This window comes from Oncorhynchus tshawytscha, linkage group LG12 (assembly GCF_018296145.1).
Source record: "Oncorhynchus tshawytscha isolate Ot180627B linkage group LG12, Otsh_v2.0, whole genome shotgun sequence".
Taxonomy (NCBI): domain Eukaryota; kingdom Metazoa; phylum Chordata; class Actinopteri; order Salmoniformes; family Salmonidae; genus Oncorhynchus; species Oncorhynchus tshawytscha.
Window position 1 is genome coordinate 29208606 of NC_056440.1, and position 18581 is coordinate 29227186.

The following is an 18581-nucleotide window of genomic DNA, read 5'->3' on the forward strand; positions in this document are numbered from 1 at the left end:
TTTGATTAATGACCATTTGCATTTACAGTGAGATTCTCATAAAGAGAAGTCTATGAATTGCGTCCCAGATGAAGCGTCAGCTAATATCGAGTTTGAAGTGTACATTTTAAATTGTAGCTTGCATGCTTATGCCTGGCTTTGATTGGCAGGTGCACAAGCTGGACACGCCCATATGGAAGAGCGTGGAGGTGGTGCCCATTGACATTGCAGATGGAGAACAAGTGGCCCCTGCTGTGAGTATTCCCCTCTGATACTGCTGTCATGCCACAGTCCCACACTCAATAAAGCCCTGGATAGTACTGTTTGGCAACATCATGTGGAGAGACTTGGCATTGCAAAGCATGCCGAATATGCTCAGATCTGACACTAAAATGGCAAATACACACATTCCTGGTAATCTTTTCCTGAGTTGATGTTTTGTATTCACCTGCCGGTAGGGCTGGGTGGTATGGCCAAAATATCCTATCACGACACACAACATTTTTGGGACAGTTGATGTTTATTTATTTTTATATTAATGAAGTTCTAAATATGCTTTCAGTGGCGCCTGACCCTAGGGTGGCAACACATACATCCTAAGTTATTTCAATGGGGTTTTCTCCATTCTGTTTGCTTTATATGGTAGGGCTTGATGATATGGGCAAAAAATCTAGGCCTATTGCGAATGAGATCAAAGCACTTAGGTGTACTGTTGGAATCATGAAAATATAGTAATTATTCTAATTATGTAGTTGGAATATAGGGGGCAGCACTTTAAATACATTGTTTGACAACAAATTATAAAGCCAGGGACAAAGTTATTGTCACAGGGTAGGAACCAAAGTGTTGGTCAAGTGTTTCCCAGTGGACCCTAATTAGATGTTACATGTAATATGAGTTTTCGTTATCAATTCAATTCAAATGGCTTTATTGGCATGTTTACGTTGACAAAGCAAGTGAAATAGATAATAAAGGTTAAGTAATCAATCAAAAATTAACAGTAAACTTTACACAAGTTTCAAAGGCCACTTCAAATGTCATTGTCTATATAGGATTGTAAAGATGTACAAATAGTTCATGTACAAAAAGGAAAATAAATAAACACATGGATTATATGTACAATGGTGTTTGTTCTTCACTGGTTGCCCTTTTCTTGTGACAACAGGTCACAAATCTTGCTGGTGTGATGGCACACTGGTATTTCACCCAATAGAAATGGGAGTTTATCAAAATTGGGTTTGTTTTGAAATTCTTTGTGGGTCTGTGTAAACTGAAGGAAATATGTGTCTCTAATAGTCATACATTTGGCAGAAGGTTAGGAAGTGCAGCTCAGTTTCCACCTTTTTGTGGGCAGTGAGCACATAGCCTGTCTTCTCTTGAGAGCCGGCTTTGTTAGCTAGCTACGTTTGCCTCGACTGAGTACATATAGGATCAAAGATCCGAGTCAGTAAAAAGAGTCGAACTTCCCATCACTAAAAGCAACAACTTGCTATCTTTGAGTGACGGGGCAGGGCTTGGTGTCGGAGGCGCATGGGGAAGCAGCATGCAGGAGGAGAGGGATGACTCAAGTAGCAAACCGAGTAAACGATACAAATGTACATGACACGCGTGGGAGTGGCGTATCACATTTAACAAACCAAACATTGAAATACCGCTGTAGAAGGTATAGTGAAAACCCAAACCGGTCCGTGCATCAAATACTTGTATATAGTAAAATCCAGTATACTGCCCAGCACTACCTACCAGGGAGGAAACTATGGTGCAGAGTTTCTTCTCTGCAGGTTCTGAAACTCCTCAATTCACTATGACGTTGAAAGCTTTGCAATTAGAATTAATATGGTTAAGTTTCTTCCTTTCAAATTCAAAGGGTTCCAAAGGGTTCCTTGTACCAATGGTGGGTAGTTCATTGCTATTATTTAGCATGGCATTGCCTCATTTCACGGAGTCTGTTGGTAAGTGAAGCGTGTGCGGTTATTTGCCTGAGTAGCAGTAGTGTGTTTGTGGTAGGTGTCTAACGAGGCGGATGTGTTTGCCTTGCTGGAGGAGTGTTGTGTCTGAGGGCCCTATCAGCTCTGTGCCTCAGGCATGACTGCAAGACCTGGGCCCCCAAGGGACCACAGATGAGTTTGTTAGTGTAATTAAGGCTCACAGCGCTCCATACGCTGGTCAATGACTGACACACACACACACACACACCCCTTCAGTGAGCAGCAGCTCCTCTTCCTCGGCCCAGGCACATCGATTCACAGACTCATTAAAGCAGCACAGTATATTGTTATAGTGAAGGAGCTTTCTGCATTAAAACGGCCTAATGAATAAGTGTGTTTGTGTTTCTCCCGTTTTTTTCTCGTTTGGCTCCCTCCTGTCGGCTGATAGCCCTGAAAAGCAGCTTTTAGCTGCGGGCGCATCATGATTTATTTAAAATTGCTGGGCCCTTGAGCTGTTGGTAATTTATTTGAAAGGCGTTTTGTTTATTTGTTTTGTAATTTTTTTCCACACCAGTTGACTTTGCACTTCTCTCTCTGAGCTCTTTATAGTGAATAATGCAACCAGAAGAGATTAAGACCATTAGATGTGTGTGTGGTGCATGGTATACCGAAACTAGAAGATGAAAAACGGTTCAATAATAGAATTTGTTACTTTCAATACTTCTATCAAATATGTCTCATGGATCAAGTCTGCATCAGCGCTGCTGATGTCCCCCACGGAGCGCACCGTGCCTGCTCCACGAACTCAATGCTAGCCTGCACTGGGAGTCTGGGCTGCATCATGTTACGCTCTCCACTCATACTGAGCAGAAGTAAAAACACTTGAATAATGCAACACGGCATGTTGAAACGGTTCATTACTGTTCGCAAAACAATGTCTATACAGTCTAGAACACTTTACAATGCAATAAGATACTGGTAGCTTCCAGTTTTTTAGGCTAACATTCCTTGCTAGCTTACAGCTGAAACTAACCTCAATTCACTACCCTAGTACTTTCTTGGTGATCAAGCAAAAATATTCTGATTTCAAAGCTGATTGCCAAGCTGATTCACTCCCTCAGTCGAAGACTTATTGCTTCTGCTAATTTGGGGCTCCGACAATCAGCACCACTCATAGCTCGTACATATAGTTATCACTGGTTAAAAAGAGTCACACTTTTATAAAATAAGCTACTACTATGTGGATGTTGTTGATCAGTAAAATAAAATGAAGTCCCTCATGGAACGGAAACAATTGGTTGTCATCTGTAGCTCTATGAAATCAGCCAAAACAAGCTCAATAACTCAATGCATGCACACACTCCTATTGAAATATACATTCACCTGTACTGTGAAAGGACTAGGGTACATCTAGATTTATCCAGTTTATCAATAGAGATTTACCATTCAAATAAATGATTACCATTATGTAGCTTAGATTGGTAAAAACAGTCAAATTGGTTCATTTAAAGCAAAACTCCACCCAAAATTTCATGATATGTAACTTTCACAATACAGAAATCTGGCCACTATAATGCGTTTTGCATCAAAATGCATCATACGGGCTAGATTTTGGGTTTTGAAAGTTGGATATCTTAAACTTGATTAATGATGTGCAAAACATTGAGACTTATGTCAACAATGTACTAATGTTTTGGGTAGAGTTTTCATTTAAATGCATACATGGCTGTCTCTGAAAAAGTCTGACATAAAACAGTTGAAAATAATATTGAACTCAAACGATTGAACCGATCGGTAGCTGAGTTTCTGTCTGCATCAAGTGCCATTCTGCAGCTTTAGCTAATATGTCTCATTTTTGTGCCGTGGTATCGTTTTGAGTATTGTGATGTTATCGAGTATTGTGGTACTAAACCTGGTATCGAAGTCAAAATTCTGGCATTGTAACAACACGTGTGTGTGTGTTCTGCTTGTGCGTTATGCTACTGTAGTGTGAATCTACTCTCCTTCTGCACTAGTGAGTTAGTTAGAACCGTATGTTTGGCTGTGGTAGTGAAGAGGTTTAGTAGTGCCACTGTGCCCCCAGCATCATGATACAGTGTGTCGCAAGACGTGAGTAGGATCGCCCTGTGCCTAGGAACAGTCTCTCCTCAGCCTGGCCCTGATTTGAAGGAGGAGTCAGACAAGGGCCACTAGGTCATCTGCTGTCGGCAGGCAGCTGCCCTACATGCAATCATGCGTACACACTCGCAAACACGGGTATCAGCCAGTGTCGTCCTGCCATCTGTAATCTCAGCACAGCCATTTGCTGGTGGCATCAACAACTTCCAACCTGACAGCCTCCCCATCCCTTATCCCAGACCCTACCCAGCTCAGCCCAGACAGGGTGCAGGTCATGAACTGGGCAGGGCACAGGGCTGGACTTTGGTGTTGCATCCTGGGGCCAGGACAAATGGGCTGCCAGGTTTAGTTGTGGGGGGCAGACCTAGCCTGGGAAACTACCATGGCAGTGCCTCCCCTTGCCCCTTTGCCTAGAGGGCGGTCAACATTAGTGCACGGCCAGTGCTCACATACACCCCACAGACACATGGGCTAGAGGGGGATTCAAGGGCCCTCTATCACTAATGTTGAATGCAGATGTGTTGGAATTGTTTTGTTGTTCTGATTTATTAGTCTTAACTGTTATCCTTCTCTTCCAGGACTACAAGGCAGAGGAGGATCCTGCTCTGTTCAAGTCAGCTAAGACTGGTAGAGGGCCCCTGGGACCTAATTGGAAGGTACACCTCTCACTGAAGCACTCTGGGTTAGAGGGGAAAGAGCTTGTTGGCAATGTAACCACGGGTTGGATCCTAAATTAATTTCCAGTCGTTTTGTTCTGAACATAATTGTGTTCCGTTCCACTGTTCTAACCAGCAAAATAAAGTTCAGAACGATATTAACCATATCCCAGGCTTTTAAAATAATCTGTTTTACTATCATTCCCGGTTATGATTCTGTTTATCAAAAAAAACGGTTTTCAGTTTTTCTTCCAAAAAATAATCAGGTTTTTGTTCCCTGAACCGGTTCCAAGCCTTAAATATAACACTTTAAGTAATGTTACCAAAATGAATATGGATTTTTTTGGGGGGTGGTATACTCGTGGCATAATCACACAGTATATACTCATGGCCAGTTTATTAGGTGCACACATCTAATACCGGGTCGGACCCCCTTTGCCTTCAGAACAGCCTTAATTATTGGGGGCATGGATTCTACAAGGTGTGGCGTTCAAATGTTGATATATTGGTATCAAGGGATCTAATGTGTTCCAGGAAAACATTCCTCACACCATTACACCACTGTACCGTTGACACTAGGCAGGATGGTGCCATGGACTCATGTTGCTTATGCCAAATTCTGACTCTGCCATCAGCATGACTGAACAGGAACCAGGATTCGTCAGACCAGGCAATGTTTTTCTACTCCTCAGTTGTCCCGTGTTGGTGATCGCGTGCCCACTGGGTCCGATTCTTCTAGTTGTTAGCTGAAAGAAGTGGAGCCTGGTGTGGTCGTCTGCTGCAATAGCCCATCCGTGACGAGGACCGACGAGTTGTGCGTTCCGAGATGCTGTTCTGCATACCACTGTTGTACTGCGCCGTTATTTTCCTGTTTGTGGGCCCGCCTGTTAGCTTGTACGATTCTTGCCTTTCTCCGAACACCTCTTTCATCAACCAGCTGTTTTCACCCACAGGACTGCTGCTGACTGGATGTTTTTTTCTTTGTCACACCATTCTCTGTAAACACTAGACACTGTTGTGCGTGAAAAGCCCAGGAGCCCGGCTGTACCTAAGCTACTGGAACAGGCACCGACGATCATACCACAGAGTGTACGGCTAGTATTGGACAAGCGTGTGTGAGTGAGACAGAAGGAGTCCCTCAGACAGGGCGGAGGAGAGGGAGGGCTGAGTGGCAGAGCTGTAGGCTGCAGTTTGATGAAGACAAATCACCGCTCTCCCTGCTCTAATTGGACCTAATAGAAATCACAAGGGATCAGGTCAGATTAGGCCCTCCTGTCTCAGCCCACGTCCTCATACTCTCTCTTTTCAGCCAGCCAGGAGAGGGTGTGTATGTACGTGGCTGTCTTCTCCGGGATTTGTGTGTGGTATCTTAGTTTGAGCTAGGAGCAGTTCAGTAAAATGAGTCTGGGAGGTATTTGTTTGTAAAAAAGTGAGAGGTAATGAAAACGGCTCATCCAGAGACACTAGTGCTCTCGTCCCTAACCCCTCATCTACAGCCGTACAAACAGACCCAGGATCACACTGTTTAATGGCAGACAAGTTGGAATCTCCACCCAGCAAAAGAGCCCTCAGAGTTTCACCGTGTGAAAGTTTCCCTGTACTGTGACAACTTGCACAGATTAAAGACTGCTGAACAGCTTTATGAAGTCTGAATAAATAATATAAACGTTTTATTTTGGGTTTTTAATTAGATCATTTTCTCCCAGCCTTGGACATGGAAACACTTCTTTTGGGGAAAGAAATTAGAGAGAAAAAAATCATAGCTAAAGTAACATAAGAGAAGACAATTGGTGCCAGCTTCTCAGAGCAGTAAAAGTCTATCACTGCATGCACACGTATCGTCACACTTTGTATTTCTGAAATCTCCTGCTCCTTTGAGCAGGGCGACGAAAGACTGTGTGAAGAAATGTCACCGTAAGTGTTTTGATGTGGGATCCGTTTTATCCGAAGTTCTCTTTTAGCGGTGACAACTTTACGTGTATGTAGAATGTTTTTCATTGCCCCCTCCCTCTCCTTCCTTCCACTCTTTCTCTCTCTCCCTCTCCCTTCCGTGATGGGAGCATCAAACAGTGACGGGATGTGGGTCTGAGGCATTTCTCCCTGTGTGCAGCACTAGAATGAAGTGATTAATTAAACAGGTGTTCTGGGATGGTGTGTTCTGGGGGCAAGCAGGTCCTGGGTGTTAATATTGGAACCGGCTTTGTGCCGAGACGCTCTTATCGCTGCGTGATGCGATAACGGCGTCCCAGCCACAAAAGGCCTGCCTGTACGGGAACAGTGTCACTGTCAGGGTGGAGCGAGAGAAATGGTCCTTTCATCTGGAGTTTATCCACTTTGCTCTCTCGCCCTCCTCATCGCTCTCTCCTCTTCCTCTCAGGGAGACAGAGTGCAAGCTACAGATGGATTTAAAACTGTTTTGTAGATGAGAGGACTTTTATCCGTCTACTGCATATTCTCATATCGATAATTATTTTAGCAAGCTTCGTTTCCAAAGCATTATGTATTAATGACATTTTAGTGGTTGGAATACAGCTGTGATTGGTCTAAATCGATATTTTCTTTTCTCAAATCACATTCTACTTTCTTCTCATTGAGAGTTCCATTATTGGAAAGTTTGCATAAACTTTGCCTATTTGCATATTCACAGTTTTGTAATATCATGTGTCAACGTAAATGATTTAGTGATGGTTGATTGAGTGTGTATTCCTGCTGTGCAGTGTTTGCTCAGTGTCTGTTCTCCTGTTGTGTTGCTACTAACAGAAGGAGCTGGTTAGTAAGGCTGACTGCCCGAGGATGTGTGCCTACAAACTGGTCACGGTCAAGTTCAAGTGGTGGGGCCTGCAGAACAAGGTGGAGAGCTTTATTCACAAGGTAAGGATGTTGTTTTCTTCATCCCATCCTTTCCTTCTGACACATTCTTCCCTTTTCCTTGTAATCTTGCTTTCTTTCCCTCTAAATGCCTCTTACATGTCCTTCTCTCCTCCAGCAAGAGAAGCGTATCTTCACAAACTTCCATCGCCAGCTGTTCTGTTGGATCGACAAGTGGGTGGAGCTGACTATGGAAGACATCAGGCGGATGGAGGCGGAGACACAAAAGGAGCTGGAGGAGGTATGTAGAGGAACATATGTGTATATATGACTACCAACAGGAGGAGGGTTCCATATTTACCAGGGCTTACAACGCTCAAAACCTCCCAAACCTTTAGAGCGAGTGTGCCGTTTTAGGCATCATCTCTTTAGCATTGTCATGGTGGCAGATCCCAGCATACTGTGCAGTGTGGGTGTGGTGTTTGCCTTCAATAAATGCACTGGTTTTCCCGAAATCCTGGTTGGAAGATTCACAGAATCAGGAGGGAATAAGCAGGAAATCTGGAATCCTTCAACCAGGATTTCTGGAAAACCAGGAGATTTAGCAACCTTGGTCTTGACCATGGTTGGGTAGCAGGCTGTCTTGATCTGTCTGTGGTGTCATCCCTCTGAGAGAGACAGAGTAGTGATGTTTGGAAGCTTATTAGAATAGTCATCAGATATCTCCCAGTTGGACCTCTGGGAGTGATGCTGGTTGGCCTCTTCTTCATTAGTGTTTTTTTGTGGTGCTGAAACCCACAACATTCACTCTTAATTCTTATCTCTCCCTAGATGCTTTTTCCCTAGTCAAATTCTGAATATTATTCTTACACCCTGTTTATCTATTTCAATATGTCAAATCAATGATCCCCTCGCTTACACTGCTGTAAATAAATCAGCTGTTCATGTTTTTATGACAAACTAAAACCATGTATGATGTTTATGATGTAATTTTTCCCCATCTTACAGCGCATTCGGAAAGTATTCAGACCCCTTCCCTCTTTCCACATTTTGTTATGTTACAGCCTTATTCTAAAAGGGATTGCATTTGTTTTTCCTCAATCTACACACAATACCCCATAATAACAAAACAGGTATTTAGACATTTTTGCAAATATATTAAAAAGAAAAAACAACTTATTGGCATAAGTGTTCAGACCCTTTGTTATGAGACTTGAGCTCAGGTGTATCCTGTTTCCATTGATCATCCTTGATGTTTCTACAACTTGATTGGAGTCCTCCTGTGGTAAATTCAATGATTTGGAAAGGCACACACCTGTCTATAGAAGGTCCTACAGTTGACAACGCAGAGCAAAAACCAAGCCATGAGGTCGAAGGAATTGTCCGTAGTGCTCCGAGACAGGATTGTGTCGAGACACAGATCTGGGGAAGGGTACAAAAAAATGTCTGCATCATTGAAGGTCCCCAAGAACACAGTGGCCTCCATCATTCATAAATGTAAGAAATTTGAAACCACCCAGACTCTTCCTAGACCTGGCTGCCCGGCCAAACTGGGCAATCGGGGGAGAAGAGCAGGGAGGTGACCAAGAACCTGATGGTCACTCTGACAGAGCTTCAGAGTTCCTCTGTGGAGATGGTTGTCCTTCCATCTCTGCAGCACTCCACCAATCAGCCTTTATGTTAGTGGCCAGACGGAAGCCACTCCTGACAGCCCACTTAGATTTGGTAAAAAGCCACCTAAAGGACTCTCAGACCAAGACAAACAAGATTCTCTGGTCTGATGAAACCATGATTGAACTCTTTAGCATGAATGCCAAGTGTCACGTTTGGAGGAAACCTGGCACCATCCCTACGGTGAAGCATGGTGGCAGCAGCATGCTGTGGGGATGTTTTTCAACTGCATGGACTGGGGAACTAGTCAGGATTGAGGGAAAGATGCCAGAGCAAAGTACAGCGAGATCCTTGATGAAAACCTGCTCCAGAGCGCTCAGGACCTCAGACTGAGGCGAAGGTTCACCTTCCAACAGTACAACGAACCTAAGCACACAGCCAAGACAACATAGGAGCTTGCAGTGTCATACTCAAGGCTATAATCGCTGTCAAATGTGCTTCAATAAAGTACTGTAAAGGATCTGATTACTTATGTAAATGTGACATTTTAGTTTTGTGTTTTTAATACAATGGCAAAAATGTCTGAACCTATTTTTTGTTTTGTTATTATGTGTGTAGATTGAGGGGTAAAGACATTTTATTTAGATCCATTTTAGAATAAGGCTGTAACGAAATGTGGAAAAAGTCAAGGGGTCTGAATACTTTCTGAATGCAATGTATGTCACATTTATGAATTCATTTACTGCTTGTCATAATATTGCAAAAGTTACATGGTGGTTTTTGCTCTTTCTTGATTCATTTAATGACCATATTTTCTTTAAATATCCAATGCAGTCAAAAATGTGATTTTCCTCTGTTTTTATATATATATTTATATTTCCACACTGAAACCAATAAGAAATAGTTCCCGAACATCTGCCAATAACTGTTAGTTTTCCCATTTCAACTCAGACCACTCTGCAGCCCTAGCACAATTCTAGCTTGAGAAATTGCTCTTTGCTAAGATTTTTTTGTTGTTGACACTTTCATTTGAAAATCACAGTAAGGTACATAATTGTTACACAGAAATAATTTGATATTGGCATAAAAATGGCTGCATTGGATCTTTTAATGAATGTTGATTACAAACATGTCTTCTTGTGTACCTGCCCCCTACTGATAGCCCTTTTTTACCTTGTGTTAATGTTTGATTTGACCATGTGTACAATCACTGCTGTCCCAAAGATATGGTTCTGGAATTCAACATTCCTGTCATTTGCTGCCCCCATCCCCTTCACCTGTCTGTCTGTCTGTCTTTTCCCTGTTAACCCCCCTCCAAGAGTTCCCACACATTGTTTATTCTGGAAAAAACTGGGAAATGTGTTGTTTTCAAACACATTTTCTGCCTCAACTATGATGAGAAATAATGATGATTTAAATATAGCCTACCACTCCCTTTTGGAACAGGCATGGTGTTGGTCCATTTTGAGTCTTTATTAGATAATATAAATATTACCAATTTAAACTACTTTCATCCATTTAGTCATTAAAAAGTTGCAGACATTAGAAATGTAACTTGTGTGGGAACCTGCTCCTCCCTTCCCCCATTCTCAAACTCTGCTCTGACAGGCCTCCCTGATTCTATCATTTATAATCTAGATGCGTAGAAAGGGCTCTGTGCGAGGCACGAAGGCTTCAGACGAGTAGCTGCTCCAGGTGTAGGTCTGAGGGAGACTGTGTAAGTGCAACTGGTGGAGGAGTTGAACTGATAGCAGCCATGTTAGTTCCTCCTCCCACTGGGTTATCTTTGTGTTGCTGCATGGCTACACTGCTTTCACTCCTTATACAGTGGTGTTAGAGCATAACAAGGTTTTATGGGCCACGGTTTGTGTGAGTGTGTATGTGTGTTCTCACGTGAACTTCCATAACTGACTGTATTAGTTAATCAATAACACCAGATCTCAGAGAAATATGTAGCATTTGCCAGATCGTTAAGTGTATTGCTGACATGGCGAAAAGCTCTCTGCCTTGAACAGTGTGTAAGTGCCTACTCAATCTCCCCATGTGAGGGCAGACATCTGTGCAGCCTGTTCTCAAAACCAAGGCGAGAGAGCAGGTTTTAAAAAGGCTTTGGCAGCTAGTCAAAGCCATACTAAAAAAAGTCAGCACTGGTTTCTGGCCTTGTATCTGTAGTCCAAAAAACGCCATAGAGAATATGGAGAACGAACACACAAAAAGCAGCTTATTCTGGCACACTCATTTGTCTGTGTATTACATTCTCAGTAAGGCCTTACTACTGGCTCCTTCTTGGCCCCACTTGAAATATCAATGTGAGCGCTTTTGGCCGTACATGGCGAAAAAATAGAGGAATCTGGGCCGGACGGGCCAAAGTTGGCCAGGCTCGAGCATTCCTGGCCTGGCACCAATGCTGAACATTTGGAGCTCTGTTTCTTCCTCTACATCTTGCCCAATCCTGCATGTGTTTCCCATTTTCTCCTGGAGTAAGTAAACGGGCGGGTGCCATCAAAGAGGCCCTCGGCATGGAGGAGTGCTTAGTCTGGGCCACAGAACTGAGGGGTCGCCAGGGTCACACTGTGCCAGTACTGTAAGGCTCCAGAGGACAGCACCCATATGTAGGAGTGGAATACCATTATAACGACTAGCATAGAGTTTCTACTCTTTACCAGTTCCACAACAAAACACTCCCAACTCCTGTTGATGGTCCAGCTCAATTGCTGAGAAAGCTTTTTAGGTTATATATAGACTTTTGAACATGTGCTTCAGGTGAACGAGGCTCAAGCAAAGGTTGTGTAGTAATGGTGTATCAGGATCTTAGACCAAAAGTGTTGTGGTTGGACTACACTGTGAGTGTGAAAAACCATGGTTTGGAGATGATGCACTAACAGGCCTGTCTGTCTGCTTGTGGGCTAACGGGTTGGCTGGTGGCGGGAGAGGGGAGGTGCTGGGGATGGAGGGTGGGGGAGAAAAACCCTTCATGGCTTCCTTTTGCCTCATTAACATACAAATGGAATTCTGCAATTGAAAAGGAGCCTGTGCTGTGATTGAGAAAGAGGGAGGGAGGGAAGAAAGGATGGAGAAGTGGTAGGTAGAATCCTCATGCACATTTCATCAGATGTCTAGTCCTCTGTTTAGGGCCAGTGTGTGGTTAGACTGTTCCATTAAGGTATTCTGCTATCAGATTCAGCCACTAATTGACTTTCTAAAGCCTTAGGGTGTGAGGACCTAAAACAATGACTTGATCTACCTACAAGACAAACAAGGGCTTGATTACAAACCATTTTAGAAACGTTCTCCTGGAGAAAAAACAGTTTGCAGTGTGCAAAGGGAAACGTGTACATTTTTCAGAGATATTCTTAATGCAGACTAAGGAACTTAATGTTTGTCAGTGAACAGAATGATGGGTGTTCTCAGCCACATCCATCCCAGTTTCTCACAGCTACAAACACCCTTTCTCCTTGCAGAATTCCACTTGTTGACGCATGCTCTCACAGAACCTGCCTCCACATGTTTGGGCTCTGTAGAGATGTAATAAATGTCTGTTTATTTCTTCCCATTCCCCACTCCCATTTCCTCCGCCTCAGCTTCGCAAACACGGTAATGTACGGGGAACCAGTGCTGCCGATGCTGAATGAGACTGAGGAGGGTTTTGAACAACAACAGCGATGAAGAGTGTAGGTGGTGATGATGAAGAATGCGAAGCGGGCTCCCTGCGTTCCACCTTTACCTTACTGATTCAGGATGTGGAGGATGAGGGCTCTGCTCCACTTGATCAATAGACCAGCACCCTGACCTGCCGGCACCCAATCATAGACATTCTATCCACAGAATAATTAATTTGTTGAAAGTGACACGATCCTCGCTGATAAGGCTCCAGTTAATTTTGATCTCCTAGGCTAATAACGATATCAAGCGACAATGTCCTCTGTAAAGCCAGCTACCACCTCCATGTTGTTGAAAGACTAGTCCCTATGTCTTCTCTTGATAGATGCTTAGAGGCCTGCTTGGTTGTTGATATAGAGATGAATATTTTTTTAAGCATTTAATTGGCCTGATTGCATTATGGCAGGTGTTGGTCTAAGTAGTTTGCTATTCTAGTCAAAGAGGATTGTTCCTCTGTGGCCTTTTGCCTTTGCCAGTTTTAGTTTTCCTTTGTATTTGCAAATATTTTCTCCAGATCATTCCTTTCAAGTCAATGTCCTTTCTCTCCTCAGTCCTCTTCTAGCTGTTCATAACTTTGTGGTTTTCCGTTAGCTGGCGAGAGAGAGCCTGTCAGTTTTTTTTTTTTCTCCATTTACATGTCCCTTCCTGCCATGGCATTCATTAAGAGATTACTGACACCCTTGGCGCCTGTGCCTATCCTAATCTCTCCCCCTCTCTCTGCACTGCTTCTTATTAACGCCGACAATCTTGTCCACACAGGTATTTCACTCTCACTCCAATGCAAATGAACACAAACACACACCCGTACAAACACGCACATTTAAACACAAGCACGCACACACACTCACAGGTGTGAATGCCTTTGCGGTGACTGATCTGGCCCAAGCTCACGCTGGGCAGATCCGTGCAGGCTCCTTCAACTGAAGGAAAGTGTCTGTTTTTGGAGTGTTGGGTGCACTCACTGTTTTTCCCACACTCCCCATACTCGCTCCGCTCTTCCCTAGCGGATGCCCCCAGAGAGAAACCGCACTGAAAAACAGTCATAGATGGTGCTACACACCTCCAGTCTCTGTCACGCCCTGCTCACACCGCCCTGATCACACCGCCCTGCTCCCCACCACACCACCACAACTGTAGCCTGCCTGCCTGCCTTATTCCTGTGGTTCTCTGGGATGGAATTCTACTGCTTGTTGTATCCTGCTGAACATGGGCAGCAGGTAAACAGACACCCAGCACCACCCTAACCCATACCAGACCACCAGCCCGCCTAGGCCACCACCCTGGCCCATACCAGGCCTCTCCTGACTGGGCCTGTTTACAGAGCGAGCAGCTATTCACTCTACTCAACCCTACTCACTCAGCACCACGCTGTGCCTTACTACACCACCATGCCTTTCCTTTTGGCTCCACACTGGCACCAGTTGGTCATTTAGGCTTTACTACTAGGACACTGATCAGCAGGGTATTCATCCATTGTAGCGAGGGGGTTAGATTAGGCTTGATCGGTTTGCAATGACTTTATGACCTCTATTTTAACCGAACCTCACTGTTCTCAAGGTCCTTTTATATATGGCACTAATGTACTGTATGTTTGTTCTGTTGGGCTGTGGTGGGGTGATTATTCCCTTCAGTGATACTGTACTGATGTAGACATGACTCCCCAGCAGCAAGCCAGTCAGACAGTGCCATGCTAAAGCCTGAATGCTGCTCTGTGTGTTTAAGCACGTAAGTGCCTCCATGTTAGTGTGTGCATGTCGGCGTGCTTGTGGGACAATAAACAATCATGTGTATCTTAGCTTGTCATTCAACCTCAGCCATTCAGCCTCTTTTTATAAACAGACGTGCTTGCTGCCAAGTCCGATGGAATATTTTTTTATGAAGAGCTCAGTATTGATAGTATATTTTTATATTATGTAAGCCTCAGAGGGATTGTGAGAACCTTCTCAGTTATGGGTTTAGTGCTCACCCAAAGAGTATGAACGGATCTGGGTGATGTCATTTGTTTACATGCATTGTTCCACCCTAGCTCAACCCCACACTTCCGAGGGGCAATGCTAACTCACCAGCGGATAGACAACTAAGATGGCTGAACTCTCCTGCACCCCGTAACTGAGAGGATATATCATGAGTACCCATGTCGGGGTCAGTCACTGACAGGACATGAAAAGGCCATAATGGGACTTATAAAGTCCAGATTTCCCATCAGTTACTATTTGCATTCAAAGAAAGTCTGTAAGAGAGGAGTGTTGAATATGATTCATGCCTTAAGGTCTGTCTACAGCCTCTTGCTTGTATTGAGTAGTACGCTTATGGTAACTTATGATGCAACCCAGCTTGTGTATCAGAGGACAATGGTTTACGACCTGTACTGTAGAGACAATGATGTGGGGAAAGGACAGAGTGGAGATGGTCTTTACAAGAAAAACTGTACAGTATGATCATGATTTATTAAATATACTGTTACATTTCTAGAAGAATTTTAAAAATGCTTTTAAATGTTTCTGATCTGTTGAAATTCAGGGGACATGGTAGTGAATGTATGACATTTTCTTTAGCCTTTTCTGTCTGATTTTTGTGCCACAAAGTCTACACAATGTATTGAAATACCTAATAAATTTCAACACAAAATGGACTGCTTTTGTGTGGTTTATTCTGCAATGGTCTGTTGACTAGTTTGTTTCTTTTAATCTCTTTCGTTATTCTACGTCTTGGGGCGCGTTTGTGTGACTGAAGCCTAATAAATGGCATTCATTTTGAGAGTACTGGGTCTAGAAACCGAACGGAAGGAAACTGACCGAAACGGGGAGGAACTACATGAACAATTTTGCTACGATGTGGAGAAGTGATTACAGCCCTGGTGTGTTCAGTCTGCATAGATAATAGATGGGTAACTGCCTGACTAACAAGGTAGCGTCAGTTGATACAATGTGGAGAAGTGAGTACAGCCCTGGTGTGTTCAGTCTGCATAGATAATAGATGGGTAACTGCCTGACTAACAAGGTAGCGTCAGTTGATTTGCACCTTCGTATTCTGCCACACTGTATGGTCGCTGTGGATTTTCAGGTAAGAGATTATCTATGAGCTATAGGCATCTAGCAGTGTTTGTCAATGTTTTACTTATATTTGTGCCTCTTTCATACTGTCTTTTTCTCCTTGCCCACCATGAGGTACATTACATGTGAAGGCTCTGATGTTGGACATATGGATGACATGGTTTCAGATTAGAATCCAAATTCCCAATGGTTGATCAAGTAAATATACAATGACATTCCTAGACTGGTTTTGAATGGAGAAAATAAAAACCTGTCAAAGAGCTGTGGAAATGGTCACTGTTGTAAGTCTAAATTAATATTTTCTCTCCCCTCTTAAAGAAGTTTGCTCACACACCTCTGGAGTCGCATCTAGTTCATTCATACACTTCCTTGGGAGTGTTAAAGTGTATTTGTGACTCCAGACCGCCACATCCATCTCCTGGAGGTCAGTTGTGCTGCAGCCACAAGAGTCTGCGCTGGAGAGCAGGAAGAGCAGAAAGTCTGCTGGGAGAGATTCACTGTTTTATTCTTGTTTGTGGAGAATGGTCACATGTGGATGGAAAAAAAGTCATATCTGTACCAAAACAGGCAAATAATACAGTTTCTAAAAGGGGACATGGGCAGAGTCAACCACACTTTAAGGCAGCTCACACCCAAGTGCACGCACAGGCGAACACAGGAATGGACCAGGGATTGATGCCTGTTAGGGGCTATGGACCAGGTGCCTGTTAGCGGCTATGGACCAGGTGCCTGTTAGGGGCTATTGATTTAGAATGCTGACTCTAAAATACATGGATATGGCAAAAATGTAATGGGCTGACCCCTCACCTCCATTTTCAGTACTATTTCTAAAAAAACAAGTTCTCCTTAAACAGGTGGTGTATATACTGTCCATATATTAATACACTGAAGGAAGACTAAATGCTTCCTGCAGGTTGCTGCACTGTGCCCTCCACATGACTGTCCATATATGGTGAGAGGCTGTGTTTAAGAGGAAGAGGCATGGTTGGTGAGCCTTTAACTACTGGCTCAGTCCCTGCATCATGCCTTGTTCTTTTGACCCCCCCTGGGACTGTATTTGTCGAGGGGCCACAGGTCTTCAAGGGGTGGGGAGTAATTTTTGGCCTGGTTTGGATGGCAATGATGTCAGTGTTTCCTCTTCTTTGGAGCTGGGCTGAGTCTAGCCCCTGAGATTCTCCTGAGCTTCCTGTTGTGCAGAGAGAGGTGGAAGAGGTGGGGACCTTTAAAACAGACGGGGACCTCACTGCCCACCGCACCCCTCCTCCCCCCAACAGAATGGCGTTCCTCTGGATGACAGATGCTGCTTAACCCTTGGTGACCCTGTGTGCTGAGATGGCCGAGCTGACTGACAGAACAGCTGAGGACAGAGAGAGACTGCTGCACAGTTCCCAACTGCACAGGACGCTGACCCTAAAAAGGGAAGGAACTGTCACTTTGGGCGTCCCCCCCTTGGTGATATATGTCTAACTGAGGAAGAGCCGTGTTAACACCAGCCATTAAAAAAGGGGCAATGAGGGACATTTACTTTGACTATCTTGCCTTATTGAGCAGAATATTGAGACAAATTGGCTATTAAATCACTATAGAAATGTGTGGAAATGTGACAGTGGTGACCAGCCTCAGGACTGTCCATTGTCATGCTGGATTCATCATCACAGAGAACTCTGAGGGTAAAGGAGAAGTTTAGTTTGTTTGACTAATCTTGGTGTTTTTTCTTCATGTTAAGTTTGGTCAGAGTTACAATTATTTTGAACAGTTAGAAATAAGGCACGTTAGAAATACTGAAATGGAAAATGGAAATAAATCCAAGTTCATGGAAATTAAGAATAACTCATTATGAATCAACCACTCCTATAAGACAAAATGTCCAAGTTGCTCTTTAAGCTCACTTTAATTCCTGCAGTCACATGACCAAATTGCTCTCCAGTGTCCTCATGGGTGGAATATTATTCATATTTTTCATTTTCATAATCAAGTAAAATAAATTAGAACACAGAAAATTCTGTGTTTCTATCTCAAACGGTTTTGTTATATTTCAGTCTTCTGTGATGTACAGTATATAAAGTGTAATATTGGGATGCAAACTTAACATTGAAAACATTTCTAATCTGTATCTGACATGTTACATTTGTGTACTTTTTCTAAGCCCATAACCATGTGTGTAAACTGTATACTTTTGTTTCAGAGTAGATTTGTTTAAGACTACCAAGACACATTCTGTGTGACCCCGATTTGGCCCACTGCAGTAAAAGGTTACTTAGTAATAAGAGTGTAAGAGTGTGATGAGAGTGTGATGTTTGCTATGGTAAAACCCAGTGATAAGAGTGTATAATTTTTGCTATGGTAAAACCCAGTGATAAGAGTGTATGATGTTTGCTATGGTAAAACCCAGTAATAAGAGGGTATAATGTTTGCTATGGTAAAACCCAGGGATAAGAGTGTATGATGTTTGCTATGGTAAAACCCAGTAATAAGAGTGTATGATGTTTGCTATGGTAAAACCCAGTGCTAAGAGTGTATGATGTTTGCTATGGTAAAACCCAGTGATAAGAGTGTATAATGTTTGCTATGGTAAAACCCAGGTGATGCTGCAACATCTCAGGATCCTACACTCTTCCATCAGCCTTCATTCTGTAGTGAATTCATCATCAAGCATACTCCAAACTCCCTGACGAGCAGTATACAGCTACACACTTGCTCACATCTCTCTCTCTTTCTAGCTCTCTTGCTCTGTTTATCTCTCTCTGAGCGCTTTGCTCCTCTCCTTC

At 43.4% G+C, this 18581-nt stretch overlaps 1 protein-coding gene across 2 annotated transcripts in view; it reads left to right on the forward strand.

Moving 5' to 3' along the window:
• Positions 1-15392, forward strand: part of LOC112262894 (phosphatidylinositol transfer protein beta isoform) — a 42579-nt gene extending 27187 nt beyond the window's left edge. Inside the window, exons 7-12 of one of the 2 annotated variants that reach the window (XM_024438727.1) lie at positions 150-233; positions 4604-4681; positions 7442-7552; positions 7668-7790; positions 10739-10817; positions 12682-15392. In XM_024438727.1, coding sequence (XP_024294495.1) covers positions 150-233; positions 4604-4681; positions 7442-7552; positions 7668-7790; positions 10739-10786 — 444 coding nt within the window. In that variant the 3' untranslated portion in view covers positions 10787-10817; positions 12682-15392. The remainder of the gene's footprint in view (positions 1-149; positions 234-4603; positions 4682-7441; positions 7553-7667; positions 7791-10738; positions 10818-12681) is intronic. The other variant, XM_024438726.1, reaches the window with a different exon arrangement.
• Positions 15393-18581: the final 3189 nt, after the last annotated feature.